Source organism: Mobula hypostoma, chromosome 22, assembly GCF_963921235.1.
Source record: "Mobula hypostoma chromosome 22, sMobHyp1.1, whole genome shotgun sequence".
Classification (NCBI taxonomy): Eukaryota; Metazoa; Chordata; class Chondrichthyes; order Myliobatiformes; family Myliobatidae; genus Mobula; species Mobula hypostoma.
The window spans coordinates 48147706-48161052 of NC_086118.1; the positions used below are offsets into that span (position 1 = coordinate 48147706).

A 13347-nucleotide genomic window follows, 5' to 3' on the forward strand; every position below is an offset into this window, starting at 1 on the left:
CCACAGATGCTGCCTGACCTGCTGAGTTCCTCCAGCATTTTGTGTGTTTCTCTTTGGACTTACAGCATCTGCAGTCTTTTTTTGTGTTTGTGATTTAATATCTGTAACTGCCAGTCAATTCTATATAAAAATGGCTTCTCCGTTCAGCAGAAGACCACAAACATAAATTCAGTGCTCACTTTATTCAGTCCGGGAGATACCTAAAAGTGGCTACTGGATGTATGTTCTGCCCATCATAAAGGAGAAAAAGAGACATATGCAGTCCTGGAGATACCTAATAAAGTGACAACTGGATGTATTTTCAATCTTCATAAAGGAGAAGAGATGTATTCACAGCTTCCTTCATATTGCATTAAGATGTTCATTTTAAGCAACATGACTAACCAAATTGATGTTTCACAGGAGGTAACATCACACTGCTTTGTCAGAGCAGTTCCATTCCAACAAAATATGTTACCATGAACTGAACTGAGTCTCCTGGTTCAAGTACAGTCATCTGCCACCTGGGTTATCGAAAAAAATCATAGCTTCTATGGTGCAAGTGTACATTTTCCACAGAGTTTTTTATTTCATTAATTAGATTCAAACTATTTCTGGAACATTACTGCAGCAAGATAGCAACGTTATGTAATATTTAATTAACAGTATATTTACAATCAAAATAAATTTCCAGAAGTATGCAATCATTTTGTCATTCGGACATCTAGATCTAGGAATATCCAGAATTATTCCTACGGCAATGAAAGTGCAAGAATTGTTTGCTTTGTAGTTAACTTTGATCAGCAGCACTGGGGCTCCACAGGGGCTGTCTTGTCTCCCTTTCTCTTCACCATTTACACCTCGGACTTCAACTACTGCACAGAGTCTTGTCATCTTCAGAAGTTTTCGGATGACTGCCATAGTTGGATGCATCAGCGAGGGAGATGAGGCTGAGTACAGGGCTATGGTAGGAAACTTTGTCACATGGTGTGAGCAGAATTATCTGCAGCTTAATGTGAAAAAGACTAAGGAACTGGTGGTAGACCTGAGGAGAGCTAAGGTACCGGTGACCCCTGTTTCCATCCAGGGGGCCAGTGTGGACATGGTGGAGGATTACAAATACCTGGGGATACGAATTGACAATAAACTGGACTGGTCAAAGAACACTGAGGCTGTCTACAAGAAGGGCCAGAGCCGTCTCTATTTCCTGAGGAGACTGAGGTCCTTTAACATCTGCCGAACGATGCTGAGGATGTTCTACGAGTCTGTGGTGGCCAGTGCAACCATGTTTGCTGTTGTGTGCTGGGGCAGCAGACTGAGGGTGGCAGATACCAACAGAGTCAACAAACTCATTCGTAAGGCCAGTGATGTTGTGGGGATGGAACTGGACTCTCTCACGGTGGTGTCTGAAAAGAGGATGCTGTCTAAGTTGCATGCCATCTTGGTCAATGTCTCCCATCCACTACATAATGTACTGGGTGGGCACAGGAGTACATTCAGCCAGAGACTCATCCCACTGAGATGCAGCACTGAGTGTCATAGGAAGTCATTCCTGCCTGTGGCCATCAAACTTTACAACTCCTCCCTTGGAGGGTCAGACACCCTGAGCCAATAGGCTGGTCCTGGACTTATTTCATAATTTACTGGCATAATTTACATATTACTAGTTAACTATTTATGGTTCTATTACTAGTTATTATTTATGGAGCAACTGTAATGAAAACCAGTTTCCCCCGGGATTAATAAAATATGACTATGACTATGAACCCCACATTACACTTTGGTGGAAATGTGCTCTAATTGGAAGATCGTTTCTCTTTTCACAGGGTTTCAATGTGCAAAAGAACGGTGGACAGGGTTACTCACCTGTATGCATGAAAGACTAAGTTACAGGGCTAATTGTAGTGTAATTAATATTTCAGTAACATTTGAGTAAATAGTAAATATATTGTTCGTTAAGCATTCTTTCTTTACATAATTCATTATGGGTTACACAAGAAGTATGTGAATGGCACACGTTACTACACCACCACGTCATAGGTGAGTGCCTCCCCTTAAAAAAAGGAAAAAATCTAAGTAGATAAAACATTTCCTGGCTCCTGTGAGTTTCTTCTGATTAGTTTCTGGAATTAGGAAACATACCACTAATCACCAATGGCTTAAGTTTAGACGGCCAAACATCATAACCTTTATATTTATAACTTGTATTATTGAGAACAAATTATCTGTGTTGTTTTGTGTGATCCTGATTTGACTAGCGTGCTTAGCAATAAGATCAGAACATTAAAGGGCTTCATTAGGAATCCTGAGGTTCCTCCCACAGGTTTTGTAGTTCACTGTTCATTTTTTAGACATCATTTTCAGCAGAACCTAAAAGAAACAAACATGAAATTAGATTACGATTTGTATATACCTGATGTTACGAGGAAGCATGTTCAGTATGAGGCATAAGACACTGATTGCAAATACACACATTAGCTATTTATTTACAAAACAACCAGTCAAACACTCAACCAAACATCTATATCAAACAGGTACTTATCTAAGTCCCCTAAATTACAAGACCACAACACTAAACATTCAATGACCTTCAAGCTAAATCCTATTACAGAATCTTATCTAGAGAATAGGATGGCGTTGGAGTGGCAGGTACTGGTTAGCCCAATGCTAGTACAACACCAGCAAAGTAGGTTAACTTCCCGCCGCTGTCTGTAATTCCTGGAAAAGTAAGACCGTGCAGGAAGCTGATTGGTTGCTAAGTAGTTGTTTTCAGAAGGAACTACTTGCCCTTAAAGTGAAGTAGAGCTTTTGTTAATAGCTAAAGATGGAGGTCTTCATTGATAGCCATTGCCAAGACTTCCAGCTTTAATGGCGTGGTTTTCAAAGACAATTGAAGTAGATGCAGATTCACTTGGAAGTCTAGTTCATGTGGCTGGTCATCGGAGTGATCAAGGATATTACTTTAAAAACTTGCAAAATATTATTTTTGAGGTTAATTGTGCTTCTCAGAAATGTCTTGCTACATTGATCAGTAGTAAACACAAAATAATCTGCAGATGCTTGGATCAAAGCCACACTCACAACACACCGGAGGAACTCAGCAGGTCGGGCAGCATCCACGGAAACGTTGAGTCTATCCCTATCCCTATTTCATTCTGCCCCTCCCCCAGCTGCCTATCACCTCCCTCATGGTTCTGCCTCCTACTACCCATCGTTTTCCTGCCTATCACCTCCCTGCTTCCCCTCCTCCACCCCTTTGTCTTTCAAATTACTGGTTTTTCATCTGAACCTACCAGCCTTCTCCTTCCAACCCTCCCCCAGCTTCTTTATAGGGCCTCTGCCCCTTCCCTCTACAGTCCTGACGAAGGATTCCGGTCCGAAACGTCGACTCATCGTTTCCACGGATGCTGCCCGACCCGCTGAGTTCCTCCAGCGTGTTGTGAGTGTTGCTTTGATCAGTAGTTATTGCCAGTTCAACGACAAGAGATTCTAACCTAGAAAACTGATACAAACACATAGAAGTAGTTGGGTCCCGCCTTCTAGAGACAATATTCCTTAATGGTCACTCACTTATTCCCGTCACTCTGCTGTCCCTATCAAGTTGAAATTGTGTAAAACATTGATGAGGCTTAATTTGGAGTATTGTGTGCAATTCTGGTCACCTAACTACAGGACAGATATCAATAAGATGGAAAGAGTGCAGAGAAAATTTACAAGGATGGTGCCAAGCCTTGAGGACCTGAGTTATAGGGAAAGCTTGAAAAGGTTAAAGCTTTAATCCCTAGAATATACAGTATGAGAATGAGATAGAGATATACAAAATTATAAAGTGTATAGATAGGGTAAATGCAAGCAGGCTTTTTTTCCACTGAGGTTGGGTGAGACTAGAACTAGAGATCATAAGTTAAGGTTTAAAGGTAAAAGACTTAGGAGGAACATGAGGGAAGGCTTTTTCTCTGAGAGGGTGGTGAGAGTGTGGAATGAACCGTCAGTGGATGCGGGGTCAATTACAGCATTTAAGAGAAATTTGGATCAGTGCATAGATGGGAGAGGTATGGAGGCTATGGTCCAGGTGCAGGTCAATGGGACTAGGCAGAATAATGGTTCAGCAAGGGTTAAATGAGCCAAAGAGCCTGTTTCTGTGCCGTGGTGCTCTCTGACTATTCCTTCTCGCCTCATAAGATGTGACTTGTCCCCACTTACAGCCTGTAGTCAGTCAGCCTCCTGAGTTTCCCCTGGATCTAAACGTGCTGAATGTCTTCTGCAGTGACCCTCCTCCAGAAAAACAGCTCAAATGAGATTGAAGTCTAGTTCAGCAGGGGAAAGGCAAGGAAACTCTGAGAAATCTTTACCTGTGTCAGAATGTACTTCTCTTCCATGAGTCTCTCCATAATATCAAAATGATCCCTGTTTGATATATCATGAAAAGATGCATTGAATCCAGCAGCCTTAATAGCCTGAAAGAACAATATTTTTTTTTAAAATCACATATAAATGTACCTTCTTCTGCATCATAAAGTCATCAGCGACATTTTCACATACAAATTACTTAGAGTCTTTAGAAGGATAGTGTAATGGGAGTTCTGTCAGCCTCTTAATAGACTTACTGAAGAATACTTTATTCATTGACAGCAATGCACTTTCTTAATTGCCTTTGAAAGGTACTGGTGAGACTCTTTCTTTTAATTCATAACATCCTTTCTGTGCTACTGAGGGAAGAAGGTCCAGGATTTAAGCCCAATGACACTGGTAATATTATTTTGAGACTATATGTGCTGGATCGTAGCTATATGAGCTGTGTGTGACTATATTTACTGTGTTTTGCACACAGAGGAATGATGGTTCATTTAGTTATATACATGTGTATGGTGGAATGTCAATAAACTTGAATTTGAACTTGAGAAAACACTCTAGCATTGGAGCAAAGAATGGGGAGTGCACTGAATAATGTACTGTTCATCTGAAACCCTCCCAGTAAATCTTAGTTATTACAAGGCATTAATCTGGTGAAAGTTTTCTGAATACAGCCCCATAATCTCAAACTAATGATTAAAAGATTCTGCCCATGCTGGAAATCCAGAGTAGCACACACAAAATGCTGGACAAACTCAGCAGGTCAGGCAGCCTCTGAGGAGAGGAATAAACAGTCGACATTTCGGACCAACACCCTTCATCCAATGAGCTGCTGAGTCCATCCAGCATTTTGTGTGTATTATTAATCATTTAAAAAGGCTGCTTAATATGATATTCAAGAGGTTTTGAGGTGAAACTTAAGATTCTCTCAATGACAATAGAAGATAATTGCCTCCTGCTAGGACTTGATACCATCCTCTCAGGATGCAGGTGTATTTTTTGATTGCTGCCTGTGATTGCATCTGTGCAGGATTAATGCCATCTTTTTGGTCATAGTGCCTCTTGACGTCCCTGTGGCCTTTGTTTGGTGATTGGAGTACAGAATTTATTGGCAGTTGTTGACAGAAGTTCGAGTTTAGAGATGGGACACTGACCCAGGGGCCTTCTACACTGATATATTGTTTTCTCCCGCTAATGCTCAGGCCAGCAGTCTTTATGAAAGCTATTAGTTTCTTCGCCCCAATAGCTTTTTAAGATATCTCCCAAGAAATTCTATTTTATGGCAAATTTATGATATGTGCTAGATGATGAAATTTTATAAAAAACCGAATTGTACCTTCTATGCACATAGCACGGTGCAGGAAATTGTGTCACAGCCCACTGCACTTATAAGCATGTATATACAGGGAGTTTACTAGACATGCGTAGCAATGTCAAGCAATGCACAACCTTTGCCATAGTTACAATATTTCACCCAGTTTATTGGTGTATTTTACCCAGAACATTAAAACCTGCTTCTGCTTTTCTTAAAGTGCCTGAGCGAGGTCACTGTGGGAGTCCAGCAGCAAGGATTCCATCATTCTGCCTTAAGAAAAGACCCTTATCTCTGATCAAGATTGAAAAAAAATCTTAGCAATCCTATCCTCTGTAATTCCATGGGTCACAAGTCACCCTGTCACACAATCTACTTCCCACCATTTTTTTCCTTGATTCATCCACCTGTATCATCTCCAATCTCTTCTCTCTATCCCATATCTTCCCCCTGATCTCCAATCTTCTCTCTGGCTTTAAATGAGGAATTAAGATCTTTCCCCAAGTCGATATAATAGATACTTGCGACCCATGGAATTACCGCCTTAAAAGTAGTTAAGTTCACTAACACCATTATTTATATCAGTGCACATAATTCCATTCTATTTTCCTTCTGATTTAATAGTTGGATGGGTTATTACAAGGTGCTCCATACAGTCAACATTTCGCTTTAAAGCTGCTTAGTAGCATAGTGGTTAGCACAATACTTTACAGTATCAGCCGGGTTCAATTCCAGCCACTGTCTATAAGGAGTTTGTACCTTCTCCCCGTGACTACGTGGGTTTCCTCCGGGTGCTCCCACATTCCAAAGATGTACTGGTTGCTAGGTTAATTGATTATTGTAAATTGTCCCTTGATTAAGCTGGGGTTAAATCGGTTGATTGCTGGTCGGTGCGGCTCAAAGGGCTGGAAGGGCCTATTCCATGCTGTATCTCACAAGATAAAATAAATAAACAAAATATCTTTAAATCAATTATAATGATTTCTTTCCCCAATTTTCCTGTGCTAAACCACTAGAATGAAATTGCTCCATTAATGTGAAAATCTTGCAGCTATTCTATTCTGCACTGGTTTAAATTATGGTGCAGTCTTCTACGTTAAGAGAAAAAATTGCTTTGCAAAAATATTAAGTATCATAAGGGAAAGGTAAAGTAGCCAATTTTTAACATCATTATAGTCCTCAATAATGGGGGAATGTGGAGAGAGAATCCACGTGGGTCTCCAGCAAAGTAATTTAAACTGACTGTTTTTCAGAATTATCTTCCAGTGATTTTAAATTGCTTTTGGATTATAGCGCAGCCGATGGAAGTGTGAAGGTATTAGCACAGTTTCTAGAGATCAAAATAATAAATAGTTCACCCTTTCTGGAGGCATCAAGCTTGCACTAGGGAGTGGCTTCAAGCAAGTAATATTTGTAAAAGGAAAATATTGGAAATACGAAATAAAACCAGAATTGCTGGAAATGGAAATTGCTGGAGATAGGGAGAGAGTGGGTGATAGAAGGGCAGACTGACAGAGACAGAGAGATAGAAGGAGGGAGACTGGCAGAGAGAGAGAGAGTGAGAGAAAGGGGGGAGAGTTTGTGAGAGCAGGAGAGAGAAATAGAGGGGAGGGAGAGAGAGAGAATGTAACAAGGAAACTAAAGCCAGTCAATGTCCATTGCACTCTAGAGGAGAGACAGAAATGAAGGGATTATGAACCAATTGGACTTGTATCTCTGTGAAACTACTCAATTCTTTTATTAAGGTTAGAGTGATCTAAAAAATGATTTTCTTTATTTGACCAGAGAAAGGCCGATCAATGCTAGAAATCTGAAACAAAGCCAAATGAAGTGAAGTAAAGTGATGCAGGAGAAACGCAGCAAGTCAGGTAACATCTAATGGGTGACTCCTTTACTTCTCATGTGGAATCACTTTAGGGGGTGCAACAGGGACTCATACTGGGAAATGGCTACTTCCAGAGTGACACTAAACCTTTGAGAATGACTGTTATCACATTGCACTGGGGGGGGGGGGAGGGGGGGGATGGGAGGGAGGGAATCAATATTCAATTGAAAATTGCTGAATAAAGGTTATCTGGCCACTTACCTGTCGCAAAATCTTGCCGTGTTCTATTTGTCAACACAAAGAGTCTTGATGAACACCAGAAATAATTCTATAATGCTTGCCAACAAAATATCTACCTGATTATCTTAACACTCAATCATCATATGCAAAAGCTGCAAGGCTTCTATTAAACTCAGAACTTGCGGTGCACTGTATTCTAAAGAAAGGGTTACACACTCTGTGGTCACTTTATTACGTACAGGAGTGGAACCTGTTGTGGGCTTCAGTTTCTGTGGTCCATCAATGGATTCAATGTGTTGTGCATTCGGAGATATCGTTTTGCACACCACTGTTATAGCGCATGGTTATTTGAGTTCCTGCCAGCTTGCTGTCAGCTTGAACCAGTCCAGCCATTCTTCTCTGACCTCTCCCATTAACAAGATGTTTTTGACCATAGAACTGCTGCTCACTGGATGTTTTTTGTTTCTTGCGCCATTCTCTGTAAATTCTAGAGACAGGTGTGCTTGAAAATCCCAGAAGGTCAGCAGTTTCTGAGATACTCAAACCACCCCATCTGGCACTAGCAATCATACCACAGTGAAAGTCACTTAGATCACATTTCTTCCCCATTCTGATGTTTTGGCCTGAACAACAACTGAACCTCTTGACCATGTCTGCATGCTTTTATGCATTGACTTGCTGATTAGATATTTGCATTAACAAACAGGTGTACCTAATAAAAATTTACATTCAAAATCCTGATAGAAACACAAAACCCTATTAACTTTGACCAAAAGCATTATTTCAAGTGTCTCCCATGGAAGGTTGCTAAACAATGTTACATGTTTATTCCATTTTCAGTTCTTCTTGAATATCCTCGAACACATCTAAAATGAGCACTGCCACAAGTGTAACTCTCGGTTCAGCTAGGAGCTTAATCTAGGGGAAGATAGCCCTCGACCCGGTCAAACTTAAGAAATCTTGTTTGGGTGGATGCTGCGCGATGTGTCCCCTGTTACAAATCAGTACCACCTAATAACAAACAGTACACAATATGCGATTAAACGATTGAGATTTATAATTTGACTGTATGGTTAATAAAGAAACAAAAAAAAAGAAAAGGGCCTATTCTCATGAAACAGTCTAATGTGCAACGTTGGAGCTCACGGTTCAGTCCACTGGTTTTCCATCAACCTCCTCCGACTGTAGCCAACCCTTGGACCCTTACTCCTAGTCCTCTCCATCTGGCGGTCTACCAACTCTCTCCATTCGCGGCTTCTCTCCTCATCTCTCCCCGGCAAAAGACTGCAAAATCCCTGCTCCCAGACCCACAAGCAAGAACAACATCCCTCTCATTGGACGGCCCACATTCCAAGGCCTCGTTATCTCTAGTCATAACCCAAACCTTGCTGCTACAGAGAAACCATTACGTGAGCAGTGAAAGCGACAAGAAAACGACATCCATCCAGGCCATGCTCTCTTCACGCTGCTGCCATTAGGCAGGAGGTACAGGAGCCTTAGATCCCACACCACCAGGTTCAAAAACAGTGATTATACTACATTCCTCCAAGGATCATCAACAACATCTCCACCATCTCCTTCAGCACGGGCGCACCACGCGGCTGCAAGCTTAGCCCCCTGCTCTACTCACTTTACACCTATGACTGTGTGGCTAAGTACAGCTCCAACAGCATATTCGAGCTTGCTGGTGACACCACTGTTGTGGGCCAGACCAAAGGTGGTGATGAATCAACACACAGGAGAGAGACTGAAAATTTTACTGAGTGGTGTCACAAGAACAACTTCTCACTCAATGTCAGAAAGACCAAGGAACTGATTGTAGACTTCAGGAGAGGGAAACCAGAGGTCTATGAGCCAGTCCTTGCTGGAGGATCAGAGGTAGAGAGGGTTAGCAATTTTAAATTCCCGGGTGTTACTATTTCAGAGGACATGTCCTGGGCCCAGCATGTAAATGCACTCATGAGGAAAGCATGATAGCACCTCTACTTCCTTAGAAGTCTGTGGAGATTTGGCGTGTCATCAAAAATTACGATCAGCTTCTATAGATGTGTTGTGGAGAGGGTATTGACTGGCTGCATCACAGCTTGGTATGGAAACACCAATGCCTTTGAACGGACAAAGTAGTGGATTCAGCCCAGTACATCACAGGTAAAGCCCTCTCAATTTCAGAGCATATCATGTTGTAGGAAAGCTGCATCCATCATCAAAGATCCTCACCATCCAGGCCATGCTCTTTTCTCAGGTAGAAGGTGCAAGAGCCTCAGGACTCGCACCACCAGCTTGAAGAACAGTTTACTGCACCTCAACCATCAGGCTGTTGTACGAAAGGGGATAACTGCACTCACTTGCCCGTCCATTGAGATATTCCCACAATCAATGATCTCACTTTAAGGATTCTTTATCTTGTTATTTCATGTTCTCGTTATTTATTGCTATTTTTTATTTTTGTGCTTACATAGTTTGTGGTCTTTAACTGATCTTTCAATGATCCTGTTATAGTTACTATCATATAGATTTGCTGAGTATTCCCACAGGAAAATGAATCTTAGGGTTGTGCGTGATGACATATATGTACTCTGATAATAAAAATTTACTTTGAACTTTGAACCTTATTGTGTTGGGGAAGGCTTGTGAGTTTCTGAGATCCCAAGAACAATGCCGTCTGGTGTTTAGCTATTAAGTACTTAGCTCCTGGTAGGATCACCCATGGCGGTAAAGTCAAGGGGGAGAGTCCAGACAAAGTGCGATCCAACCAAGATCTCAACAGAGGAGCTGGCGGAAGATGACGACACATCACAACAGCGATGAGGGTGGAGGAAGGCTGCAGCAGTGAAGGGTCGCCAGTCATCTTGGATTCTATGCCACCGGACCCAGACCCCGATCTGTCAAGGACCGCGTGATGGCTGCCCGAGCGTCAGCCTCCCCAGGTTAACCAGGGTCTCACACAGGCATCCTCCATTAAGAGAATCCATCCTAGCACTTCAGTCGCGTGTATCCCAGATCAGCCTCTGCAGCCGCAAGCAACCCACGAATGGACAACCCCTTACCCAACTCAAGCATTTGCACTACTATTACCCTACAACCATCAGGCTCCTGAATCAGCGAGGGAAAATTCACTCAGCTCAGCTCTGAACTGATTCTACAACCATAGACCAGGGGTTCGAAACCTGGGGTCCAAGGACCCCTCAGTTCATGGTAGGGGTCCGAGGCATAAAAAAAGGTTGGGAACTCCTGCTATGGACTCACTTCCAAGGACTGTACAATTTGTTCTCAGTGTTATTTTTTTTTAAACTTTCTTTTGTACAATTTGTCTTCTGTTGCACATCCGTTGTTTGTCAGTCTGTTGAATTTCTTTATTTTCCTGTAAATGCCTCCAAGAAAAAGAATCTCAAGCCAGTACATGGTGACATATACTGTACAGACTTTGATAATAAATCTACTTTAAGTTTGGAGTTTCAAAATTTGCACAGACATCTGATAGTAGTTGAAAAAAATAGGGCTGTTGAAGAGAAACAGATTATAAAGATACAAATTTTAGATGAAAGCAAATGTACCTGGTAATATTCCTGAGATTGTCTCCTAAATTCACTTGAATCATACTGAGCTACTGCAACAACAATCTCCAAGCTCTTGTCCAATCCTTTCATGGTATTCACAAACTCCATCGGGCTGTTTCGGATAGCATCATCCCTGTGATTTAAAAAAATATCATGATCCATCAAACCCTAATCTGCCAGCAAAGACTTTTATTATAATGATAATCACAAGAACTTCAACCAAGAATATTGGAAAACTGAACTTGTCACTTATAACCAGCTAAATTTGAAATCTATGATATATGACATTTCTCTTTCTATTCAAAACACAAATGAAAATATTATCATTTAAAATGCTCGATCCATTTCATAGAAAGAGAAATGGCACATATTACCATCGGTTTATGTGTCAGTCCATTCACTTCAAAGAATAATATATTAGCACAGTGGTTGGAAATAATTCAGAAAATATGTAGCTTGGGTGGTCGATGATTCAATTGAGTTGTTCTCTGATCTTGGCAACTTACTTACAAAAATTTCTTCAGCATATGACGAGGCATATGGTGATAAAAAATTTGCAAGTAAATTGCCAAGATCGGAGAACAACTCAACCCAACCATAGTGTTTAGCTTACTGCTTTGCAGCGCTAGCTATAAGATCGGGGTTCAATTCGCACCGTTGTCCGTAAGCAGTTTGTACTTCTCCCTGTGCCTATGTGTGTTTCCTCCTACATTCAAAAGACATATGGCTTATGCTTAGTAAGTTGTGGGAATGATATGTTTACTTATGGTGAATGAAATATGATTGAGGAATGAGTGCAAGTTTTCAGAGTCCAGGTATCTGGGGATGACAACTGCAAGAGTATTTGGAGCAGTGTCCTGGGACAAAGCAACTCTGGCTGCTTTGTTCCATCATAAGGTCAGAAATGGGGAAGTTCACTGATCATGCAGGGCCCAGTTTCATTCAGAACTATTCAGTCTATGCTTGTCCGCCCCCAACATCTGGTCAGGGTTCGGGCATGGGCTGATAAATGGTAAGAAGCATTCTCAACATCAGTGTGAGGCGATGGCCAAACCCATCAAGAGGGATTAGAGCCCGTTTGTGATATCCAATTGCATTATTAATACTGAGTTTGCCATCATCAGTTTCCTAAGGGTCAACGTTGACCAGAAGTTCAACTTGGTTCACCACATACCATGGCTGAAAGATTGGACCAGGAGACATGTAGTTCTGGTTCAGTTAGGGACTCACTGTAAGACTTTTCCATCATCTAGAAGGTGCAAGTCACATATTTGATAAAATATTTTCTTCCTGCCTGAATGAGTGCAGTTCCAATGATCCAGTCAGGACAAACGGTTCCTCAGACAACATCTATGGAAAGAAATGAACAGTCAGTGTTTTGGGCTGAGGCCCTTCATCAAGACTCAAGGGTCCTACTGAAGGGTCTCAGGCCCAAACCTTGACTGCTTATTTCCCTTCATAGATACTGCCTGACTTGCCGAGTTCCTCCAGCACTTTGTGTGTGTTGCTCAAGATTACTAGCAGGATCTCTTGTGTTCAGGACAAATGGCCCGATCAGTTGGTACCAATCCAGCAGCTTAAATATCAAATCGCCTCTCGAAGTCCAAACCTATGTCCCGTCGTGGGAAGTGGAAATGGGTAAGACTGGCCAATATAGCTTTGGCAAAGCTGCATAAGCCAATTCCCTGTATAGTGGATACAATGGTTTACAGAAACATTGATGAACTCCAACCATGTGATCAATTTTGGACAATGGAGACAAAGAGGTCATCAATGGCCTCTGCACCACTGGGAGGTAAGGGCCCAAGAAGAAGAAGAAGAAGAAGCCTTTACGATCAATGCAACAGTGTCTGCAGCGAGTATCCAGCTGCAAAACACTCTGCAATTACTCAGCTAAGTCAATGCAACAACCTCTCCCAAACACACCACTTTTAACACCAAGAAAAGACAAAGGATTAAGTCAAAGAGGAACACTGCCATCTGAATGTTCACCTTCAAGCTGTATTCCATCCACCCTTACTTGAAAATACATTATCGTCACTGGATATAAATCTCAGAACCCTTTGAAGTCCTTATCTAAA

At 41.6% G+C, this 13347-nt stretch overlaps 1 protein-coding gene across 4 annotated transcripts in view; it reads right to left on the reverse strand.

Moving 5' to 3' along the window:
- Window positions 1-544: 544 nt before the first annotated feature.
- afmid (arylformamidase) overlaps window positions 545-13347 on the reverse strand; it is a 46375-nt gene continuing 33572 nt past the window's right edge. For all 4 annotated transcript variants that reach the window (XM_063074571.1, XM_063074568.1, XM_063074570.1 and 1 more), the window contains 3 exons: window positions 11264-11399; window positions 4332-4436; window positions 545-2349 (listed from right to left, as the gene is read on the reverse strand). In XM_063074571.1, the coding sequence (XP_062930641.1) occupies window positions 2320-2349; window positions 4332-4436; window positions 11264-11399 (271 nt within the window). In that variant the 3' untranslated portion in view covers window positions 545-2319. The remainder of the gene's footprint in view (window positions 2350-4331; window positions 4437-11263; window positions 11400-13347) is intronic.